Source organism: Phyllobates terribilis, unplaced genomic scaffold, assembly GCF_046119375.1.
Source record: "Phyllobates terribilis strain yellow unplaced genomic scaffold, ASM4611937v1 Scaffold_11__3_contigs__length_659146591, whole genome shotgun sequence".
NCBI classification, from domain to species: Eukaryota; Metazoa; Chordata; class Amphibia; order Anura; family Dendrobatidae; genus Phyllobates; species Phyllobates terribilis.
This window is the reverse complement of record NW_027362771.1, coordinates 128,919,664-128,945,921: the sequence shown is the minus strand read 5'-3', so window position 1 is coordinate 128,945,921 and position 26,258 is coordinate 128,919,664. Positions and strand designations below refer to the sequence as shown.

The 26,258-nt window shown below is 40.7% G+C and overlaps 1 protein-coding gene across 1 annotated transcript in view; it reads right to left on the bottom strand.

Annotated features, from left to right (window-relative positions):
• OTOGL (otogelin like) overlaps positions 1–3,006 on the bottom strand; it is a 346,660-nt gene extending 343,654 nt beyond the window's left edge. The window contains exons 1-3 of the mRNA XM_073651595.1: positions 2,704–3,006; positions 2,152–2,194; positions 1,066–1,114 (exon numbers count right to left, since the gene is read on the bottom strand). Coding sequence (XP_073507696.1) covers positions 1,066–1,114; positions 2,152–2,194; positions 2,704–2,812 — 201 coding nt within the window. The 5' untranslated portion in view covers positions 2,813–3,006. The remainder of the gene's footprint in view (positions 1–1,065; positions 1,115–2,151; positions 2,195–2,703) is intronic.
• Between the last annotated feature and the right edge of the window lie 23,252 nt (positions 3,007–26,258).

Sequence of the window (26,258 nt, the reverse complement as noted above, 5' to 3'; positions counted from 1 at the left end):
TGTCAAAAATATATATTTATATTCAGTATCCAATGTTTTTCTAATGAATGAGCAGGTTTTTATTGATTTGAAACTAGCGTGGTTTGCAGTAAAAAAAAGGCCAATAAACTGCATACTTTTAAATAAGAGTTTCTTACCGAGGAAACTCATTAATAGATGAGCGGCACACTATTGATGTGTGATAGAATACCCTAAGGGACGCAATACAGGTGCGCCTCTGGACATCTTGAAAAGGACCTCATATTTAATTCTAAAATATCAGAAGCATCTAAATATTAGAGGTTTTTGTTACATTATTTACATTAATTAACAAGTGCTAAAAGACTGACATTGATCCTAGATTCAGTGCAGGAGATCCATCCACCCTATTCACGAAAAAGAGAAATGGATCCCAGCACATGGATTAAAGCAAATATCCCCTTAGGAAAACTTTTGGAATGCTTCCCTTTTTTCTTGTGCCGTCATCCATTGTCATTTTTGATGAATAGAGACAGAAGGGAGAAAGCATCTCCTGGAAGTTAGAGGGAACATGGTCTTTAAGAATAAATCTAATGTAAAAGTAATTTGAATTTTGTAAATTGTAAAATGACAAATCTCTAAAATATTTTTCCTTCCCACTATAAGAAGAAGAGATCCAAAAACAACCCGGAATTTCATATTCCCCACAGTAGTGTATAAATTATATGGGAATTCTGGATGCCATATTAATTCCTTATCCAAAATAAGCCATTGACAGAAACGTGAAATATTAACCAGCCAATGGATTATGTGGTCTGGAATTAGCATTTTACGGAAACATTGGATGTTTTGAAGATGTCGAATGTTTATTGCCAAGTAAATAGGAATATCTCTTTATCTGATGATGCAGAGCCTGTGTGAGAATGAGATGAGTTCAGGCAAGCCTGATAAGTGAGACAGTGAAAGCTACAGAATCACAGGAAAGTAGGTATCACAAGGGGGATTGATCCTACCCGCGCTTTTACCATTTTCTCCTATGACAAAGGCTCCATTGTCAGCATAAGACTCATTTCAGAGGCAAGTTTTTCTCTCGAAGGTATAACCTACCTCTGCTGTTAAGAGATCTCTTTTCTGGCGAATTGCATTAAACCCGTTTCTGGAAGAAAACAAAAAGTATCTTGTATTTGCAAAGGTCCAGGAGCAACCTGAATAAGCTATTCCTAGGGGAAAGGTTTTTTTTTCTGATTTCCATCACCTATCAAAGAGGCCTTTCTTGGGTTAACATTTAAAAGGTAACTTGTATGTGCAAGATCTCATCTTACACAATTGACGAGAGCTTTAAAGATCTGTGTGCCTGAAAATGAACTGCTCGCCTTTGGAAAGTCCCCTGCATTTTTTCATTTATACTGAGTTACTCTCCATTTTAAAGTAGTTTTTTTTTTACCATAATGTGCAAGCTATATGTTTTTTTAATTTTAAAATAAAAATCTTATCACTCATCTGTAACACTACATATCACCCTATAGTCAATAAAGTCTCTCTGATTTTTTTTTCCAACATTATCACATATCACCGTCTTTGTATCCATTGCAGAGGCAAAACGTTTTAAAATGATTAAATGCAAATATAGCATTTTTGATTATAAAGGTACAGTGTAATTTTTATTAAGGCAGCTGTTTTATATCTGAATGCTAAATTAGTTAACACCAGCTGATAAATGCTTCTGCCCGGAATACTCCTTTAATTCTATTATAGCATATAAGGACCCCGACATCATTTATCATAACTTTTCATTCACCTATTCATTATATTAAATAATATATTTTTCTATACTGAATTGATAGATGTTTCTTATGAGTGAGTTCAATATAGGTAACAATTAGAAATATATATTGATAAAGAATGCCGAACTGGGTTCGAAACGCGTCGCCTTTTGCTTTTTGACTCCTTACTTTGCATTTACTTTCTTGAAATAGTGATTTTAATGAATTAATAAATATGGAATTTTTAACCCAAAAGCTGGAACAGTTTTCCTTATCTTCTACCATTGCTTATGTCTAGTCAGAACGTGGACATTATTTATCTACCATGAGCTGGCTTTTTGCCTAATTTTTTTCTATTTTTGGCATGTTAGAAATATATTAGCATGGCAAAATGTTCTATCTTGTCACCTAAATATACATTTTAACTCACTTGGATATTCTCGGTGTTAGACCAGAAGACGAGTAGAGAAACCCTATAAATAGAAACAAAAAAAGTTGATTTTTAGCTAAACCGATAGAATTGAGTTATATATGTACATTTAATTTATTTTAATTATATATAACATTTTTTTAAAAAATCCAAAAATGTAGATGAGAATAAATACAATGACAATACTTTCACTGATGTATATTTGAAGGCTGAACACTACATTTAATATTCCCACTTCAGCTATGCATACATGATATGTGCTCTAACAATATGAATATCATATATTATTATTAATTTTTAGATCACATTGATTCCATGGTGCTGTACATGAGAAGGGGTTACTTACAAAATCCAAATATAAATTACAATGAACAAATTAACAATGACACATCGGTACAGAGGGGAGAGGTACAGTTTTACTTTAACAATATAATTTTATATTGATAAATAAAAACAATCCACAATTTTTTTTAATAAAGTGTTTTACAGAAGGATGAACATACAGTACTTTATTACAGAAGGAGAATAAATTTAGACAAAGCAATGACTTACCTAGAATGGAGAACAGGAGTGTGTACAAGAAGAAAGTGTTCCCAGGTTTCATCAATTGGAGATTTCTCACAATGTTCATCTCAGTGTAACTTTGTATCCAGAACTGCATCCAAATAACTGACCTTTACTATTATGGCATCTTAGAAATAAGTTTCTTTGGAGGCTTTTTAGATTGTTCATTGGATGCAAGTTATTACCATTTCAAGGCTGAGAGAAGAAAACATAGCTGTCTAATCTTCAGGTGCTCTGGGGGCTTTAGAAAAATTGCTAGCAACGTCCTTGGCTGAGATTTCCTCATTAGTGATGCATGATAAAGCCTTGTCTGTATCGGTTGCACATGCTCACGCAGACTGGCACGTTGTCATCTTCTAAAGGTGGAATTATCCTTTTATAACTATTGTGGACGATGACACAAGATAAGGTGTCATATTAACATGGCTCTGGATATTTTTTTTTCTCTCTATCTCTGCTTAACCCTGTCTTTGCCAGGAGTGATACAAAGCCCTTTCTAAATATTAATTTAATCAATTCTTGCATGTTAAAAAATTACTATTGAATTTTATCTACACTTTGTATGCTATCTACCTAGCTATCAAATACATTGCTAAACATACTACCTTTACTACGTTTTCTTTACATAAAAACCTTATGGCACAAATGTGTTGATTTTTTTACGTTTTACTTTTATTATGAGAAACACTATGTTCACTCACCTAAAATTATTGGGATTTTTTACTTTACAAATCTGAGTACAACAAACTCTAAGGCCACGGTCACACGTTGAGTATTTCGTCAGTATTTTACATCAGTATTTGTAAGCTAAAGTCAGGAGTGGAACAATCAGAGGAAAAGTATAATAGAAACACGTCACCACTTCTATATATATCACCCACTCCTGGTTTTGACTTACAAATACTCATGTAAAATACTGACCAAATACTGAACGTGGACTAAGAATTTTATGGTCCCACAGACTAACAAGCTAGTTATCAGACTGCTCCCACTTGGACAGTGCTAATTCAAGCTTTTTTAATACATATTATTTTATTATAAGACAGAGTTTGCAACTTAAAAAATAATTCAATGTGAGGTCATTAATGAACAGCCTCCGTCAAAAATAAGAAAAAAATGTAAAGATAGTCCTTCCTTGTATTAAAAAAAAATTCTGGAAAATGAAAAATTCCTTTTAAGGACAAGACATTCTCCATGGTTCCAAATAGAACATATAGGTCCCAATTTATTATTATTTGCGCCTGTTTTTAGTCGAATTCTTGCTGCTTCACACCTTTTTTCTTTCCACCAAGTTCGTCTTTCCATCTGCGTCTTTTTGAACTCTATTTTATATGTGTTTTTTCTCTTAGCTTGCCACTGTGAGCATGGTTAAGGGTTTCCAGATGTTTTCGCCTGCTTCATCATTTGCAACTTTTCAAAAAGTAGCAGAATTTGTAGCAAATGTACGGTACTTCAGTCCCCTCCCTGGAGTGATTTTATGTGTGCACACAAATTTTGAGCAATTTTTTGAACCGCGTGCAACATTTTGATGAATATAGCTCAATAAATGTCAGTGAATATCACAAGATAAAAAAAAGGAAGGAGACTGAAAAAACACAAATGATGAATCAGGCTCAAAAAATAAAAAAGTCAAAGAGAGACGCCCCCACCTGATACCTAAAGAAGCAGCTAGATCTGGTACAGATAAAGAGCAGCACACACACGTAGAGAGTTGTACAGTACATACAGCACATGTGGAGAGCAGTATATATACTCCTCAGCATTGAAATTGCAACACCAAGAAGGAGAAGTCATGGAGTTATAGAAATCACAGGATCGATAGACAAGTTAATGATGTGCAAGAACCAAAAATATTGAAACAACATTTTCGAAACATCTTGGTTTATTCAGCATCTATCTATATAATTGTCTTATCCCATCTGTCTGTCTGTCTGTCTGTCTTTCTGTCTGTCTGTCTGTCCAGGAAATCCCGCGTCGCTGATTGGTCCGGCCGCGGCCAATCAGCGACGCGGCATTTCACAAAAAGATGGCGGCCGTTAGCGGCTGATCTGCCGCATGGAGGTGAGTGGCGATGCAGCCGGGAGATGAAGCCGGCTGCTCGCAGCATACGTCCCCCGACCGGAGGCGCCGCTGACCCCCATGCGGCTACTGTCGGGAGATCAGCGGCTACGGCCGCTTATCTCCGGACGGTAAAAGTGACGCCCTTCCCCTCTCCTCCTCTCCTCTACTCTCTCCTCCCCTCCTCTCCTCCCCTCTCCTCCTGTCCCTCCCCCCGCTCGCTCAGGACCCCGGCACCCGGCGCCATACTTACCACTCCCCTCTCCTCCTCTCCCCTCCCCTCTCCCCCCCCCCGCTCGCTCAGGACCCCGGCACCCGGCGCCATACTTACCCCTTCCCGTGCCTGCGCAGCAGCTCCTGTGTCTTCCGCTGCTGCTGTGTGACGTGTCAGGTCAGAGAGCGCGGTGACGTCTTTACACCGCGCTCTCTCCTGACCGGTCACAGCGCACAGCGGGAACATGCGGGCTACGCTGGAGTCCAGAGGAGCAGCTGATAAGTGAGATGAGTATTGGATTTTTTTTTTTATTGTATGGGGCCATAGGGCATTAAATGGTGGGGTGGGGAAGTGTGACATCGTGGAGGGGCCATTATAAGGGAAGGGGGATGTGACATCCTCCATGGGGCACTATGGGGGGGATGTGACATCCTGCATGGGGTATTATATAGGGGGGATGTGACATCCCGCATGGGGCATTATAAGGGGGGAGGGATGTCACATCCTGCATGGGGCACTATGGGGGGATATGACATCCTGCATGGGGTATTATAAGGGAGGGGGGGTGTCACATCCAGCATGGGGCATTATAACGGACGGGGGATGTGACATCCTGCATGGCGCATTATATGGGGGGGGGAGTCACATCCTGCATGGGGCATATTCTAGAATACCCGATGCATTAGAATCGGGCAACCATCTAGTTGAGTATAAGTGCCACACTTAGAAATAAACACACTTATATGGTTTGAAGAGGACTTCATGAGAAAACATCACACCAGTCCTACTTATTAGATTATTGTGTGAGTTGGCAAAAAATACATTAGCCGGACCCCTCTGGTCTTCATTCCAGGTACACTAACAGTTCAGCATTACATTGAATCGGTTGTTTAAACATTGGTACGACCATTCCTCAAAAGTGTCCTACGAGCTGATTTTCAACATAATGCTAGGCGGCATGTTGCTTATGCTAGTGTGAGCAGTCTGCTTGGTAAAATGTATTCCTATGGCCTGCAGAGTTTCCGATCATGCACACTTGGGACATTATGGTAGGCAACTGCAAAGATCAAGATGATTCGCATGCCCAATTACATTCAGCATGGCAGAACAATCCTGAGACAATTATTGATAACCTTACTAATAACATGCCAAGAGTAGTGAGTGAAACTCTTTTTTACTCGATACTGAATTGTGATGTTTTGACCATTCTTTCTTCATTTGCATATCACTATTTACATAATTACATGATTATTCTTTCTTGGTGTTGCAATTTCAATGTTGAGAAGTGTAAATTTAAACAATACATATATATATATTATTTATTTTACTCACTTATATAGCGCCTGTAATTCCACAGCACTTTACAGACATCATCATCACTTTTCCCTTTGGGGCTCACAATCTACATTCCCTATCAGTATGTCTTTGGATTGTGGGAGGAAACCGGAGAACCCAGAGGAAACCCACGCAAGCACGGAGGAGAACATATATATTTACATCCTATACATATATGTATACATGTATATATATGCCGTACAATACAGTAAATTTATTTTACAGCACAACAATGAATTCAAACAGACAGCCAATGTCATTAAGAAGTATCTTCATTGTAAAGGTGAACAAGAAGTGATGGAAGTGATGACATGGCCCACACAGATATCTGATCTCAACATCATCAAGTTTGTGTGGGATTACATGAAACTATAGAAGGAATTGCGCAAGCCTACATCCACAGAAGATCTGTGATTAGTTCTCCAAGATGTTTGGAACAACCACTCTGCTGAGTTCAATCAAAAATGTGGTTTTGAAGGTTAAGAGTGGTCACACCAAATATTGATTTGATTAAGATTTTCTTTTGTTCATTCACTTTGCAATGTATTAATTGATACAAATACATTACTAACATTTCCATTTTCAAAAGCATTTTTATTTTGCAGCATTTTTCCGCAGTTGCATAAAACTTTTGCACAGTACTGTATTTTCTTTTTCTGTTGGTACATAGCAGTACAATATACAGTATGTAAGGAGCAATATATGTATATTTTATCACAGCACAGGTAGCAAAAGGTAAATAGAAGTGCAGTATGTACATGTAGCATGGTTACACAGTAATATATACACCTCACGCAGGTAAAGAGCAGTGCATAATGTTAGTTACAGGTAGAGAGAAGAACAGTATATGTAACCCATGTGGATAGCAATACAGTATATGTAGTGCAAATACAGACATATTACAGCAGAGTACATATTAGATAGGTACTGTTCATTATATTATATTTAGTATGTGTAGAGAACTGTACATTGCATGTAGAACAGGCACAGAGCAATACAATACGTGATGTCAATGTAAAGTGCAGAATAGTAGACATAGAACAGGTATAGAGCTGTACAAGAAAGATTACAAGGGTAAAAGACTAAATAATGCACGTATTACTGATATACAGCAGGAAAAGGCACATCCAGTGGTGGACATACTGCCGGTGCAGCCGGCTCTGCTGCACAGGGACCCAGAGGTGAAGGGGGACCCGTGTAGGAGAGGATTATAATAAGGGCAATTTGACTTGTCATCCAGGGCTCATATCGAGATTGCCCTCATTATGATTTGTTTCAGCATCAACAGCGTGCCGGGAAGGGAGTCTTTCCTGCAGGTCCATTGTCTACAATAAAAGGTAGCTGTGGAGCTGCAGGAAGTTGTTCTCGGCTTCCTGTCCGGCAAGCTCTCTATGGCTCAGAGGCGCAATGACATCTGCGTCATCTAGCCTGTACGCAAAGAAGAAGATGATGGAAGCAGCACCATGAGGGATTGTCTGGAGAGGTAAGTGATTCTTTTTTATTTTTATTTTTTTAACACAGTGGGGGAGAGCATAGTGGGGGGGGGGGATAGCGGACAATACAGGGTCTTTTCATCAATTCGGGGGTGAGAGAGGACAATACAGGGTCTTTTATTGAATTGGGGGGTAAGAGAGGAAAATACAGTGTTTTACAATGAAATAGGTGTCAGCGATGACAATACAGGGTGTGGCAAGACGATTCGCTTGGCCCCTTCCGGAAGTAGACTCAGGAACCCGGGTTTTCTCTGCAGGCTTTATTAAACAGCATAAAGCTCTGCACTAAAGCAAAATAAACACGGCCTTACTAGCAAAACAACAAAACAAAATAATAAACGATAGCAGAGTCCATATGATTATGGGATTCGCCCACACAGGTTGTAGTCCCAGCCTTCAGCTCTGTCCTGAGCTGAAGCTCTCACAGTCTGGAGACTTTGCCTCTCCAAACCACAACACAGAAAAAAAACAGGACTGAACATTTAAACCTCGCTCAGCCACACCCTGAGGTGGAGGTATGTGGAATGACTTCCCTATGTCATTCCCATAAAACCACACCCTTTAAAAGAGTTAACTTCCAGCATATAACATGCTGGCTGAAAGTTTATTGGTTTCAGTTCACACAGGCTAGCAACTTGCGTGACACATACTTCCCCTCATATTTCATACCAGTGACTCTGTCACAATGGTCTTATACTAAACTGGAGGAATCAGAAAGGACAATATAGAGTCTTATAATGAATTTGGGAGTTAGAGAAGACAATACAGGTTCTTTTGCTGAATTGGGGAGGGTGAGAGAGAACAATACAGGATCTTATAATTAATTGGGGGGAGAGGACAAATGAGAGGAATTGGTAATGAATTTGGGGGTAAGTCACAGTGACTAATTTATATTTGTTTTCATGGGAGCAGTGAGGTTTTTTTTTATTAAGGAGGCAAATGTATATATACAATATATGTGACCTTGTTATTTTCAGGGCCGCTGTGATCAGTGTGGTAAGACAAGATATGACTGGAAGATGATCACATAAAGGTCTGACCAGATGGAGAATAAACAAGCAAAAATGACTCTAATCAAATGAGATTAATTTATAGGATGTAAATATTTATTCTGTATCTGTACTATATTACATACAGAGAGATGATAGCGTAATACATGTGTTTGTAAAACAACATCCCTTATTATGTACAGCGCTGTCCCTTAGAATATAGTGCACTCTCTTGTTACGAATAGCGCCATACCTTAAGATATAGTGCACTCTCTTATTATATATAGTACCATAACTTATTACCTAGTATCCTCTCTTATTATGTATAGCCCCATTCCTTATTACATAGCCTTCTCTTTTATTACATAGGTTCCTCCCTTTTTATGTATAGTGCCATCCCGTATTACAAAGCATCCTCCCTTATTATGTACAGTGCCATCCTTTATTACATAGTGTCCTCTCTTATTATGTATAGTGCTCTCCATTTTTACATAGCATCCTCTCTTAATATGTATAGCACCATCCCTTATTACATAACATCCTCTCTTGTTAAGTATTGATCCATCATTTATTAATAGGGTCCACTCTAGAAATATATAGCACTGTCCATTATTATATAGTGTCGTCTCTTGTTATGTATAGCACCGTCCCATTATTGCATAGTGTAATCCATTGTTATATTATATATAAAATAAAATGACTGCTCATAGAGGAGCATGTCCATCAACTTCTCCAATAGAAAAACAGCTTTCCCATACAGATATAGCACTACTAGACACATAATGCAAGTGGAGAGCAGCAGAGTACATACAGTGGTGAACATAAGTATTTGATACACTGCTGATTTTGCAAGTTTTCCAACTTACTAAGAATGGAGAGGTCTGTAATTTTTATCAAAGGTATGCTTCACCTGTGAGAGACAGAATCTAAAAAAAAAATCACATTGTATGATTTTTAAATAATTAAATTGCATTTTATTGCATGGTATAAGTATTTGATCACCTACCAACCAGTAAGAATTCTGTCTCTCACAGACCTGTTAGTTGTTCTTTAAGAAGCCCTCCTACTCTGCACTCATTACCTGTATTAACTGCACCTGTTTGAACTCGTTACCTGTATAAAAGACACCTGTCCACATACTCAATCAATCACACTCCAACCTCTCCACCATGGCCAAGACCATGGAGCTGTCTAAGGACACCAGGGACAAAATTGTAGACCTGCGCAAGGCACTACATGTATACTATCATACATGTAGTGCATGTTGAGAGCAGTACAATACATGTAATGAAGATAGAGAGCAGTACAGGACATGTAGCAAAGGTAAAACAGTATACATGACATGTAGTATGGTTAGAAAGCAGTAAAGGGCACATAATGCATGTAGAGAGCAGTACAGTATAGGTAGTGCATTTGGAGAGCAGTAGAATATATATGTAGTGTATGTGGAGAGCAGTACAGAGCATGTTTTACAGGTAGAGGGCAGTACAGGACATGTAGCAAAGGTAAAACACTATACAACACTTGTATTACAGCTAAAGAGCAGTAAAAGTTACGTCGTTGCATGTAGAGAGCAGTACAATACATGTAGTACAGATTGTAAGCAGAATAGTGTATTTTGTATATGTAGACAGCAGTGAGGTTTTTTTGCGACCTATCTGAATGCATATATATAGTAGCAGAACCAAATTCACACAGAAATCTAATATAAAATATCAGAAACTGTTTTGTTTTTTTCAAGTAATGATTGCAATTTATGAAAAAAAATCTCAGTAAAATTGTTTTTCACCAAAAGTAATGTCGTTTTTGTCTGAGAAATTACATATTTAAACTTAGTTACTGGCACATATGATGAAGCACGTGAATTTGCTGGATGAAACTGGGAGGCTGGGAGGTACAGTCTCCACAAATCAGGTTCAATAGGGGTTCACAAAAGAGCCCTGAAACTGTAGTTCTGTCATAAGTATGATTTATACCTGCCAATACCAAAACTTTCAGTCATAGCTGCCAATAAGAAGATGACAAAGGGGAGAGGGCATTCCTGGTGGCAGATCTTCACGTTTACTGTTCTCCATTGCTCTCACGTACACTAAATGAGCATGCCAGAGGAAATGTGGGAAACTTATATCTCTTGACAAATCATATTATAAGTGTTGTATCTTACCTTTCTGCAAATTTCTTAACAATTCCAATTTTTCTTGCTACAATCTCCTTTTGAGGCAGAACATTAAGGGAGGGCACCTTAGTGTCTGATTATGCTGAGTGGTTGAGTCCACATATTTAATTAATTCCCTCCTTCATCTTCTAACCTGTCACTGTTGGGAGTCAAACACAGGATCTGTGGTATCTGTTTTGGAAGAAACTCCAACAGTGGGCCAAAGGCTATATTTTCGTCCATAAGTGGCTTTTTGCTTCCTAAAATTTGCACTCTCTTTTTTTTACAGACATAATGTACTGTCATATATAGATATACACACGTGGTCAAAATTGCTGGTACCCCTCGTTTAATGAAAGAAAACCCCACAATGGTCACAGAAATAACTTGAATCTGACAAAAGTAATAATAAATTAAAAATCTATGAAAATGAACAAATGAAAGTCAGTCATTGCTTTTCAACCCTGCTTCCACAGAATGCTAAAAAAAATTAAACTCATGAAATAGGCCTGGACAGAAATGATGGTACCCCTGAAAATAATGTGACAAAAGGGACATGTTAAATCAAGTTGTGTCCACTAATTAGCATCACAGGTGTCTACAATCTTGTAATCAGTCAGTGGGCCTGTATATAGGGCTACAGATACTCACTGTGCTGTTTCGTGACATGGTGTGTACCACACTCAACATGGACCAAAGGAAGCAAGTGAAAGAGTTGTCTCAGGAGATTAGAAAGAAAATTATAGACAAGCATGTTAAAGGTAAAGGTTATAAGACCATCTCCAAGCAGCTTGATGTTCCTGTGACTACAGTTGCACATATTATTCAGAAATTTAAGATCCATGGGACTGTAGCCAACCTCCCTGGACGTGGCCGCAGGAGGAAAATTGATGACAAATCAATGAGACGGATAATATGAATGGTAAAAAAAGAGCCCAGGATAACTTCTAAAGAGATTAAAGGTGAACTTCAAGCTCAAGGAACATCAGTGTCAGATCGCACCACCCGTCGTTGTCTGATCCAAAGTGGACTTCATGGGAGACAACCAAGGAGAACACCATTGCTGAAAAAAAATCATAAAAAAGCCAGACTGGAATTTGCCAAACTACATGTTGACAAGCCACAAAGCTTCTGGGAGAATGTCCTATGGACAGATGAGATAAAAATGAAAGTTTTTGGCAAGGCACATTAGCGCTATGTTCCCAGACGGAAAAATGAAGCAAATCAAGAAAAGAACCCTGTCCCTACTGTGAAACATGGAGGAGGCTCTGTTATGTTCTGTATGTTAAGTATCCCTAAACCTGTAAACCCATACAATACAGTAAACTCATTATTTTTGGTGATTGATAAATGTCTTAAATAAAATTGGTGCAATTTATTTTTTCTTTTAATTAATATTAAAAGTTGATATAATTGTAATGTTTACATGGCAGTGTCAAATACAGATTGTGTCCAAAACACACTAACAAATAAAGTTGCATTCTGTAACACTAAAGCATGCAAACATGAAATCTATGAAATTGGAATTGCATTACTGCTCTAGAAAATAGGAAAAAACTAAGATACTTAGCACTTAATTTGGCCAATTCATGCATGCCCAGCAGCCAACGACAAGGCTACCTTCCTTGCTGGGAACCTATCCTAATGTGATTCCTCTCATGGGCTGATAGCCTACATTTATATTGGTAAGTAGGATCCTGCAGTGATTAAAACCACATAGGCCAATTTATGTGCTAAGTAGCTTTGTTTTTTCCTATTTTCTAGAGTAGTAATGCAATTCCAATTTCATATATTTCATGTTTACATGCTATAGCGTTACAGAATGTAACTTTATTTGTTAGTTATGTATGGAGATAGCTACTCTTAGTATTCAGTACTTTTAATATCAGTATCTTGTAAGTGAAAAAGCAAGATCAAAACCAAATGTTACAAAGTTACATTGTTTCGCTAAAGTTACTAAATAATGGTACAAATACAAGTATAGCGCCCACATTTCCTAGCAATAGAAGGGTTAAATAATATACTTTCTGCCATACATCTGACTTTTCGTTTTAGAGTATGTTCCCAAAATGGCATTCTTTGGCATTTTAAAAATGACAGGAAAAATACATTTATGTCAGTTTTATATACAGGGTGGGCCATTTATATGGATACACCTAAATAAAAAGGGAATGGTTGGTGATATCAACTTCCTGTTTGTGGCACATTAGTATATGGGAGGGGGAAAACTTTTCCAGATGGGTAGTGACCATGGCGGCCATTTTGAAGTTGGCCATTTTGGATCCAACTTTATTTTTTTCTATGGGAAGAGGGTCATGTGACACATCCAACTTATTGAGAATCTCATAAGAAGAACAATGGTGTGCTTGGTTTTAACGTAACTTTATTCTTTCATTAGTTATTTACAAGTTTATGACCACTTATAAAATGTCTTCAAAGTGCTGCCGATTGTGTTGGATTGTCAATGCAACCCTCTTCTCTCACTCTTGACACACTGATAGCAACACTGCAGAAGAAATGCTAGCACAGGCTTCCAGTATCAGGGGGTCAGATCGGGAGACCTTGCTGGCCATTCAACTGGCACTCGAAGACCAATCCACTTTCCAGGAAACTGTTCATGTAGGAATGCTCGGACCTGACACCCATAATGTGGTGGTGCACCATCTTGTTGGAAAAACTCAGTGTCTTGGAAACAGTTTCCTGGAAAGTGGATTGGTCGTCATGGGCCAGTTGAATAGCCACCAAGGTCTCCCGATCTGACCCCCTTAGACTTTTATCTTTGGGGTCATCTGAAGGCAATTGTCTATGCTGTGAAGACACGAGATGTGCAGCTTCTGAAACAATGGATACTGGAAGCCTGTGCTAGCATTTCTTCTGCGGTGTTGCTATCTTTTCTTTTAGCTGGGTTTGAAACATGCCAACTTTTCTAACCTTTAGGCTTTAATCACATGTTTTTGCAGTACAGTTAAGGCACACTTTTCCACTACCTCAAATATATTGCAAAAATGTGATGTGAACATGGCATAAACCAACAAAGCCACTTTAATGGAGTAATATTATACACTATTCTTTATTATAAATGAGCAAATAATAGATATATCTAATAAGTAGACATCCAGAATAGAAAACAAATAGGTGCTGTGCTGTACTATGGGACAGTTCTAAGGACATGTTCAAAAAAATTGAAAACATTTCTGAAAAACAGTAAAACTTTAATAAACATATAAGTCTAGGGAAATATATACCGGATAAATCCCAATGCCAATCAGTGGGATCATTGTCTAATTAGAGATGCAATAATAGACTGGTATTAGCTAGGAACTAAGGAGCTAATCAATCAGTCAACCCCAGAGTTCCACTCTACCAATTCTCATAACCCAAGATATCCAAAATGCATCCACAATTATAAGATCAGCAAAAAAAACTTGCACTTAAAAAAAATCATACACACAGAGGAAAGAAATGGGCAAGATGCAGAAGGTATGACACAGGCACATATACGTATAAATGTAATTATCAATCCTAGACCCTCGGAATAAAATAAAAAATCGAGTCTGTCTGGGATTACATGAAGAGATAGACAAATTAGTGCAAGCGTACATCCACAGAAGACCAGTGGTTAGTTCTCCAAGATGTTTGGAACCACCTCCCTGTTGAGTTCCTTCAAAACCTGTGTGCAAGTGTACCTAGAAGAATTGAGGCCTTGATGCTATTTTGAAGACAAGGGGCGGTCACAGCAATTATTGATTTGATTTAAACTATTAACACTTCTATTTCTGAAAGCATTCTACTTTGCAGTCTTTTTTCTACCCTGACTAAAACATTTGAACAGTACAGTGCAGTGTATATTAGTGTGACACACTTACAATGAAGAGAGTAATATAAATACAGAGCAATACAAATAATAATAAAAGAACACATATGACAGAAAATTGGCCAGGAAACAAATTGTATACACATAATTGTGGGCAGATGGGAACAAGGCCTCTGCCAATAGTACAAAGACTGATATCAATCGACAGGTGCAGCAAATCTCACATCATGCAGCGGCTATCACATCACGATAGCTGGAGGATGTGCTGAGTACCTTGCAGCATATGGTGGATGCAAGGACGGACATGCCATTAGTGCAGCCTGTGCAGCCACATAGGGGCCCAAAGCAGCAGGCAGCTTCTGTCACATAAAGGGGTGCATTGTGATGAGCTTTGGACTGCAAAGGGCCCATGTACTATTCTTGGGTGGATGAATACATATACTACTAAGGGCCATACTGGTGTGAACGAATGTGATATGGCTCATTGCCATTTTAAGAAATAATAAAGACCTGACATTTTTTCCTATCTGAGATGATGGCAAATTTCATTTTCGATTTGTATTGGTTCCACTACCGGCACTGTGGTCCTTGTCTCCAGGGTGAGAACACTACTTTTTCTCAGTAAATACACATTCACTACCACATGGACCCTTGGGTCTCTCTTCCCCGCTTCTTCTACTTTCCTATCTTATGGATTACTATCCAAGTGACCATAACAATCTTTTAATGGGGAGAGGAGAGTAAGCAGCTATCAGAGACCTCTGACAAGAACTTTACTTGTAAGGGCTTATGCAGAAGTCCGTGGATCTCGGTCCGATCATGGACCATAATGCATGGACTGACTGCAGGTCTCCCAATCCGAGAGTGACAGCTTCATAGAAATATATGAGGAAATCATGCTCAGGTTAGGAGACCCGCTGCCAGTCCATGCATTGCAGTCTGTGATAGGACCAAGATCCACAGATGCCATGATGGCATGAGCCTTAAAGGATTTTAGAATTTCACTGAAGAACAGGAGAGTGTGGTGCTGCCAACTAGTCTAGAAGAAAATGCTTTCTCTAAATGAACTGCCTGGAAGTCAGTGTCTCCAGTGATCATTATTGTATTGAGTTGGACTATATTTACATCTCATTAATCGTGTCATTCAACGTATACGCCAGTGACGGCTCCTGACATACAATGAAAGCCAGCGTCAGATGCTTAATAGTGGAATTGGCTATAATGGAATCTATTTACTAGATACGCCATTTGATATATCAGTTAAACTGCTGCTATTATAGGGTGACGGATGCCACTGTTAGGCATCCATTTAACATACCTCCCATTAAAAGCTATTGTAAAGCTCATGAATGCAGCCATTAAACAGATTATTGTGATGGATGCCAAATCAGCACCCATACACTATTTAGGTATCCATTCAGTGAATAGGTATTTACAGGATCCTGTGTACAATATAGTAGTCTACTATGCCTGGAATTTTCCAGCAGACTAATATAGTATAAAAATCTGATGAAGGGCAGGTACAGTTAAAACCAGAAGTTTACATACACTATATAAAAAGACACATATGCATTTTTCTCAATATCTGACATGAAATAAGAATAAACGTTTCCCGTTTTAGGTCAATTAAGATTACCATAGTTTTTAATATTTGCCAAATGTCAGAATAATGAGAGAGAGAGAATGTTTTCAGGCATTTTTATTACTTACTGCAAAGTCAAAAGTTTACATATATTTCATTAGTATTTGGTACCATTGCCCTTAGACTGACTGACTTAGGTCAAACGTTTGGGAAATCCTTCCACAAGCTTCTCAAAATAGTTGGTCGGAATTTGGGCCCATTCCTCCTGACAAAACTGGTGTAACTGATCCAGATTTGTAGGTCACCTTGCTCGCACCTGCCTTTTCAGCTTTGCCCATACATTTTCAATAGGATTGAGATTAGGGCTTTGTGATGGCCACTCCAAAACATTGACTTTGTTATCCTTAAGCCACTTTGTTACCATTTTGGCAGTATGCTTCGGGTCATTGTCCATTTGGAAGACCCATTTCCTCCCAAACTTTAACTTCCTGGCTGATGTCTTGAGATGTTGCTTCAGTATTGCCACATAATCTTCTTTTCTCATGATGCCATCTATTTTGTGAAGTCCACCAGTTCCTCCTGCAGCAAAACAACCCCACAAGATGATGCTGCCACCTCTGTGTTCCACAGTTGGGAGGGTGTTCTTAGGCTTCCAAGCATGTCCCTTTTTCCTCCAAATGTAACGAAGGTCATTATGCCCAAAAAGTTAAATTTTAGTTTCATCAGACCACAGGACATTTCTCCAAAAATTAAGGTCTTTCTTCCTGTAAGCATTTGCAAACATTAATCTGGCTTTTTTATGTTTCTTTTGGAGTAATGGCTTCTTCCTAGCAGAGTGGCCTTTCAGCCCATGTTGATACAGTACTCGTTTCACTGTGGTTATTGTCACAATCTTACCAGCTTCCGCCATCATCTTCACAAGGTCTTTTGCTTTTGTCCTTGGGTATATGCACATGTCGGACCAAAGCATGTTCATCCCTGGAACACAGAACCCGTCTCCTTCCTGAGCGGTATGATGGCTGGACATTCCCATCTTGTTTGTACTCACGCATAATTGTTTGTACAGATGAATGAGGCACCTTCAGGTATCTTGAAATTGTTCCCAAGGATGAGCCAGACATGTGCAAGTCCACAATTCTCTTCCCAATATCTTGGCTGATTTCTTTAGACTTTCCCATGATGCTACACAAAGAAGCAGTGTTTTTCAGGTGTGCATTAAAATACATCCACAGGTGTGTCTCTAATTAACTCAGATGTCATATCAGAAGCTTCCAAACTCATGACATCATCATATGGGTAGTCCAGAATTGTTTAAAGGCATAGTAATCTTTATGTATGTAAACTTTTGACTTTGCAGTAATAAAAATGCCTAAAAAAAATCTCTCTCTCTTTATTCTGGCATTTGGCAAATATTAAAAATTATGGTAATCCTAATTGACCTAAAACAGAAAAAGGTTTATTGTGATTTCATGTCAGATATTGAGAAAAACATGCATATGTGTCTTTTTATATTTTAGTGTATGTAAACTTCTGGTTTCAACTGTAAATACAACAGATTTTTATATTTTTAAAAATATTTTAAATTATTGTAAAACCTGCAGTCACTTGTTTGCCTATGTAATACACTGCAATGGTATTGTACCTCTACTGTGATATTGCAGTGTATTGTGCAATTAACAAACTCCTGTGAAGCCCAGCTACAGGCTGTGCTTCATAGAAGATCTCACATGGCAGACATGGGGGTCCTTCTGAAGATACCTGGCTGCCAGGGCAACTGATCGACACCCTGCATCTGGTTGTGCCAATGGCCATCTTATGTAATAGCTGCATTGTTGAAGCCTGTTAAATACTGATGTCCACCTGACAGCAGCATTTAACAGGTTAAACTGCAATAAACAGAGCTTATATCAGGTACTTTCAGGTGCTGACTATGTAACACAGCCAACACCCGCACTGCATGGAGCAAGCTCAGCTCTTGAGTCTGCTTCATTGCGTTAAAGGGGCTGTCCACTACTTGGACAACCCTTTCTTAATTACTATATTCCCTAATGTAAAATAAAAACAACCTGTACTCACCTCCGGCACTATTCCAGCATTGACGATGCTGGGTTTCCCAGGGCTTACGTGACATTGTTATGTGATGTGAGCCCTGCAGCCAATCAATGCATGATAATGGGCCACTTAACTTTCACTTCCTTCGGATGACACTGGCATCTGAAGGAAGTGAGAAAATGCAGATAATTTCCAACCCTTAAAGAATATGGGCCATATACAAAAAAATATAACACAACAAAGGAAGGTTATATGGTGACTCCAGTATCGTATGTCAAAAAGGGCTATCCTAATGTAAGAATACAAGTCGTTGTCTTAGGCCACAGCCCCACTATCAGTATTTGGTCAGTATCCGGTCAGTATTTTTTCTCAGGAGTGGGAGCCAAAACCAGATGAGGAACAATCAGAGAAAAGGTATAATAGAAACGAGTGCACCAATTCTGCATTTATCACCCACTCCTGGTTTTGGCTCCCACTCCTGAGAAAAAATACTGACTAAATACTGATAATGGGGCTGTAGCCTTAAATAGGTTTCCAGGACATCAACATTGATGGGACTTTAACACCCCCAACGATCAGCTGTTCCTGGTGTCGGTGGCAGCTCCACATCTGCCAGGTATTCAAATCAATAGGGGGTGGATGTGCAGTACTCTGCCGCAGCCACTATTCCATGGGCGTAGCTTTGCTGTGCAGCTCCACAACTAATCAGTTCCGGCTGCCGCCGATACCAGTAACGGCTAATCAGCGGGAGTGCCGTGTGTTGCACCCCCACTGATCAGACATTGATGACCTATCCTTGGGATAGGTCATCAATGGTAAAGTTCTGGACAGCCCCTTTAAGTGCATAAAGTAGTTATCAGAAAATAATCTTGTGACAGCAGAAAATAACAGGATTCAAATGTAAGAAACTTCAATAGTATAAATGAGACCCGTGGCTTTGCAGGAATATAAGGTCCCCACGCACATCAGCATATAGGCAGCACTAAAGTGAAGAGAAAATGGGAGCAATTTTTACCAAAAAGCTAATTCTACTAATCTTGGTAATTGTGATAGCACTATCCAGCTCAATGGGTTCTAGAAATGTCTCTCTTCTGCCTATTGACTCTTTACAGTGGAACAGTATCAGTCAACATATACAGTAATTGCTCTCCTCCACAGAAACCTGGCATTCAAGGGAAGACGACTTGTTTATTTCTATAATAATAGATGATTGTTTCTATTTTTAAGGAAGAATAAATTAAAATGTAACATTAAACTGAGATGCTAGAAGAGAGTAGTGAGTGAAATACAAGCACTCTCTATACGTAGACAATGGCTGCATTTACGTCTTATGACAGACAAAGCCCCAGAGATGCTGGCCCGCGCTTAGAGTTGGGACACAATTCGGATTGATTTTAGAGAGCACACGTCCTGGCATACTCTGTTTTCTTGGAAGCAATACTTTCAGTTAAGCTTCTTATCCTTTAAGCCTACAAAAAATCTTAAGCACCCCAGATCAGCTTTTGACTTGTGAGATTTTGACAATGTCGCCCTGTCTCTTTTACACATTCTTAAAGGAATGCATTTTGACCACCCAAATAATATGTAATATTAGATGGCAGGTGCATAAATCCACCTTCTCGGTGTAATAGAGCTGAAATAAAACTGCACTATCACATTTTTAGCAAAGGCTCAGACTAAGGGCTTTATATAACTAAAACTAGTATTTTATCTGATGACGTATATCAGCTGTCAGATGATCTATGGTCAATATGATGGGTTCGTGAAAATCACTCTTTTTGTCTAAAAAAGAACCGCATGACATGCATTTTTACATCCACGATGAAAAAAATAATTAAAGCCCCAATTTAGGTTCCATTTTAATTTTTGCAATTAATCAGATAAAAATGAATGCCCTAGGAAGTTGTCAGTATAGCGTGTTTTTAATGCTCCCATGAAGTTCTAGGGGTGGGTCTCATCTGAAAAACAGAAGAGATGATTTCATGCTGCATTTTTTTTCTACATGGACATTGTCTGCATAGAAAAATGCTCACCTAAACCAGACAATTTACTTATTATTGGTCCTGGTGGCACGCAGACAGTATCTGGACCAAAGACACAGTGGTCTGAACTTACCCTAATGTTCTTTTGACATCAGACAGCGGTCTTTTATTTTGGAGGTTTGTGCCACGCAGAATTTACAAACTTCATCAATGTCATTTTCTCATATGTATTTATGACATCTAAAGGGATAATTTAATGGGAATGTGAGATGAGAACATGATCTATTGTTTAACTCTAGTTTTTATGTCAAAAATATTTCTTGAAGTTTTTTTATTTGATTTTTACTATTCTATATCACTATACACATTAAAAAATATTCTGAAATCTTGCAGTTTTCACACTGGCCACTGAGGCCCTAATAGACTGTCACTTTCTGTTCTGTAGACTATCGGTACTCATCACATTATCACCATAGATAAGATTACAAAGTCAATATATATATGATAACGCTGGAGGCAGATAATAGGTGATGTAAACTAGCTTACCTTCTCATCCTCCCTGTAAACTGACCTCTGCACAAGTTACAGAGCATGCACAGAACTCTCTCCTATGGAAGTCAATGAGTCATCTCTAGACTGAAGTGACCTAAATGTGCTACCATGGAATACAATGTCTACAGACTTAACTCAAATCAAGTACATCTGGGACCACTGGCGTACCGCCAATGGCGGCAGGCCACTCCACTGCTATGGGGCCCGTGGCTCAGAGCACCAGGCCCTGCCTCCGCCCGTTAGCACCCGGCCACCCGCCCGCACAGAATAATGGGGGGTGGAAGCGTCTGCTGACGTTCCCTCCTCCATCATCATTGCTCTCACTGATGGCCAGAGGGGGGGAACAGTGCGAGCAATGATAACGGAGGAGGGAGCGTCAGCAGACGCTTCCACCCCCATCATTCTTCCTCGACGTCTGATGTGTCAGAACAGCGGGCGCGATGACATCAATACAGGGCACCCGCTGCTCTGACATGTCTGGTGCTTCACACCGCACGCTGGGGAGACTGGAGCATCGGGTGGAACCAGGAGAGGTGAGTACTGTGTTTATTTCTTTTAAATCAGTGACCGGTGGCCATAATACAGTGTGGTGGTGCATTATATTGTGGGGAGGACCATGGGGGTGCATTATACTGTATGGAGGATCATGGGGGTTCATACTACTGTATGGAGGAACATGGGGGGTGCATTATATTGTGTGGAGAACCATGGGGGTGCATTATACTGTCTGAAGGATCATGATGGGCACATTATATTGTTTAGAGGACCATGGGGGTGCATTATACAATATGGAGGATCATGGGGGTGCATTATACTTGTATAGAGGACAATGGAGGGGTGCATTATATTGTGTGGAGGATCATGGGGAGTGCATTAAACTGTATGCAGGACCATGGGGGTGCATTATACTGTATGGAGGATCATGGTGGGTGCACTATATTGTGTGGAGGACCATGGGGGTGCATTATACTATATGGAGGCCTATGGGGGTGCATTATACTTGTATAGAGGACCATGGGGTGCATTATATTGTGTGGAGGACAATGGGGGTGCATTATATTTTGTGGAGGTCCATGGGGGTGTATTATACTGTATGGAGGACCATGGAAATGCATTATACTGTATGGAGGATCATGGGGGTGCATACTACTGTATGGAGGACCATGGGGAGCGCATTTTATTGTGTGGAGGACCATGGGGGTACATTATACTGTATAGAGAAACATGGGGGTGCATTATATTGTGTGGAGGACCATGGGGGTGCATTATACTGTATAGAGAACCATGGGGGTGCATTATACTGTATGGAGGATCATGGGGGGGTGCATTATATTGTGTGGAGGACCATGGGGGTGCATTATACTGTATGGAGGATCATGGAGGGCACATTATATTGTATGGAAGACCATGTGATGTGCATTATATTGTATGCAGGACTATAGTGGTGCATTATATTGTGTGGAGAACCATCGGGTACATTATATTGTATGGAGGATCATGGAGGATGCATTATATTGTATGGAGGACCATGGGGTGTGCATTATATTGTATGCAGGACTATAGGGGGTGAATTATAGTGTGTGGAGGACCATGGGGGTGGATTATATTGTATGATGGCCAAGGAAAGAGCATTTTATTATATGGAGGACCATGGGGAGAGCATTTTATTACATGGAGGACCATGGAGAGTGCATTATATTTTATGGAGGAAAATGGGGAGTGCATTATATTATATGGAGGACCATGGGGAGTGCACTATATTTTATGGATGACCATGAGGAGAGCATTATATTCTATGGACGACCATGTAGAGTGCATTATACTATATGGAGGGTTATAGGGGCACATTCTACTAAATGGAAGGCTATGTGGGGTCATTATAATATGTGGGGGTCCATTATACTGTATGCAAGCAATTATACAGTGTGAAGGTTTGTGTGGGGTCCATCATACTGTGTGGGGGACATTTTACTGTTTGGAGGGCTAGTGTGGACCATTATACTGTATGTAGGCCCATTATAGTGTATGAGTGTTGTTTGAGAGTCACAGTTGGGGGATCATACTGTGTTGGGGTCACCATGCTTTGTCTTACGAGTTGAGGTGGGGTACAGTAGAGTCTTTATACTGTGCATGTGGAGGAATTCACCATGGGGGTATCATAGTGTGTTTGTGGGGGGCACTGTTGTTTGCATAATATTTTATGGGGCAATGAAAGAGGAATCTGTGACTTCAGCAGGAGGAAAATGACTATGTAAAGGCGGGAAAGTTGTGAGGTATGCTGTTTTGTGACCCCGACAATTATTTATTTTTATTTTTTTGGGGGTGGGGCCCAATTAAAACTTTTGCTATAGGGCCCCATGATTTCTATGTAAACCCCTGTCTGGGACTTCATTGATTGCCATTTGCAAAGGGAGCTGCCAGCAACGGATCTTGATGATTTGCATGTGACGCGCCCCCTGGGCCATATTCTTTAGGGGAATACCCGGAGCCGGATCAGATGGGGGTTGTAGTCTTCCGAGTGGCTGTGACCCGGTCCGTGCCCAGGGTGTCAAGCTCAGAGTATGTGGCAGTCCTACAGATGTTATAAAGTTCTTAATGTCGACTACGCCACCCGTTGTATTGCGGTCAATATGGCCGCCGCTGCAGCAGGGTCCGCTGAGGCTGATGGTGTTGGTGCAGCTTTTGGTAGTATAACCCCCAACGGGTGGGGTATAGCCTCAGGGGGTCAGGTGCAGAGGATGGGGGTTGTGGTGGTGCAGCATAGATGTTAAATCAAGACAGAGTCGGGTTGTGCAGTTTAGGGTATTTACTTACTGCTGATGTTCCGGTCACTCCAGCTTCAAGTGACCACCCGAGCCGTGCTGCGTCCACCAGGTCCTGGATTCAGCCAACCCCCAAGCAAGTCCGGAGCGTGACCCTGAGCTCTCCTTCTTTCCTTTCCTCTGGCCGTCCCCACTAGTGATCCACCTAGGTCCAGCTCCCTCGGGCCTTCTGTTGGGAGACCCTTGGCCTTGGGTTCCCTGACCCTCCACGTGGTTTGCCTTCGGGGTGGATGTGGTGGGTGGCCGTGGCAGACGCTGCCCACGGCCTCCGGTCTCTGGCTAGGATGTGCTTTTGCCCCCACCAGTTTGGGATCCGGTACCCTATTGCCGACTCTTCACCCGGGGATTGAATTTGGGTTCTCAGAGTCCTCTCTTTGTCCCCTCTCTGGGTCTTTCCTTCTCTGCTCCACTCTCTCTCTCTGGGGCTGCTCTGCTCCTCTGCTTCTTGCTCTGACAGACTGACGTCTCTCTGGCTCCTCACAGACTGACCCTGATCTAAGATGGTGCCCACCTTATATACTCCCTCTATGTGTGAGCTCAGGTGACCAGCACCCAATGAGCTCCTATCTTTACCCAGGCTGCTCCCCCTATCTGCCCCTACACTACTTGGGATGTACCACCCCCCTCCCACTCCAGCCAGGAACAGACTCGGTCGTACCTGCACATTTCTAAGTGGGAGTACCGTTGGTCTGCTCCTCGGAAATGGGATGTGTGTAGTGCATGCAGCTTACCGAGCTCAGTTCCACACTCCATCCTTACCCGGGAGTGGAATATCACACCTCTGGGTTGAGGTGCAATACCCCTGTAGCAGCCGAATCCTCAGGGTGCTACACATGTCCAAGTGAATTCAATGTGGCAGAACATTCCTCAGGCAACCATTTGATAGCTGTCAAGGTGTGTACGTTCGTGTGTTTCTGCTCGTGGTGCCCATACTCGATACTGAATAAATTGAGATGTTTTTAAAGTTTCGTCACCATTTTTTAATCATTTCTATATCATTACCATATCTATCAATCTTGTGATTTCCATGATTCCTCAACTTCTCTTCTTGGTATTGCAATTTCATTGTTGAGGAGTGTGCATTTAACACGCGTCGACAGGGGTGCGCGTCGTTCCAAACTTCCATCAGCTCGCCTGTGACGTGATCGCAAGGAGACAATGAGTTGTCATCACAACCAGGGGGTCTGCTGAAGACCCCCCCCGTGTCTATCATTATGATCCTCCAGTGAAAGCCAGTGTCTCATTGATGACTCTTCGGCTCATTGAAGGGTAGAGGCTGCGGCAGTGACCGAAGCCTCTGCCCCCTGATGATGCTTCATTTGACTACCCCAGCATGCACTGGGAATCTCAGATAAAGTAGTAAAAAATAAATAAAGCAGAGTAGAGAGGGAATAGTAAAGAATTTTTAATTTAACTGTAGTAAAAAGTGATTAGGTTATTACATTAAATACATAGTCATCTTGGGTTAAAATAGGTTTTACTTTCGGACCACACCTTTAAGCAGTGGAAACTACAATGATGGGAGCTGCAATATTGTCCTCTGGGTTTTGAAAGTGCTTACATGCTGTAGCTGTTCTGGAGAGTTCCAAATAACCCCAAAATAGCTCAGGTGATTCTGTTGAGCCGGCAATTTGACATTTACCACTGGCATTATTAGCTTAACCTCAACTGAAATCCTGAAGCGGAGAAACAGAAAAAGAACAGGGAGATAGTTCCACCAACTGCCTTCCCTTCAATGAACATCAGAGGAAACTTCACCCAGGTAAAATAACAAAATGTGCTGCAATCTTCACCCAGGCAGCCTAGGGCTGTAAATTTATCTCCATGATCAAGAAGGAACACTTTTTCTTGAAAGTGTTGGTGATAAATACAGAAGTGATGACATGTTTCTATTATAATTTTCCTCTGATTGTTCCACTCCTGGTTTTGGTTTATAGAGCATGAAATGCCCTGCAGATTAGTGTGGGTCTGGGTCCAGAGAAACACTGGTTGGATGTCTTCTCAGAAAGCATTAGTACTCTCCTCCTACAAGTGAGCAGTGTATGGGCTCCAGGCCCGGCGCCAGCACCCGGGCAAGTGCCGGGGCTCTGAGCAGGCGGGGGGGCCCACTTTCCTTCGGGCACCCCGCCGCGCTATGGGACCGGTGAACGGAGGAGAGCGGTGCCAGAACCCGCCCTCCTCCCCTGCTTGCTCAGGGCTCCGGCAGCCGACACAATACTTACCTCTCCCTGTGCCTCCGCAGCAGGTCCTGTATCTTCCATGGCTGCTGCACTGTGACGTCTCAGGTCAGAGGGCGCGGTGACATCTTTCCACCGCGCCCTCTACTGAGCGGTCACAGCGCAGAGCGGGAAGACGCCGGAGTCCAGAGCTGAGCAGCAGCAGGTGAGAAGTGAGGTGAGTATTTGATTTTTTTTAATGTATGGAGGCATGGGGCATTATATGGGGAAGGGGGGGGGGAGTGACATCCTGCATGGGGCATTATAAAAAGGGGGGGA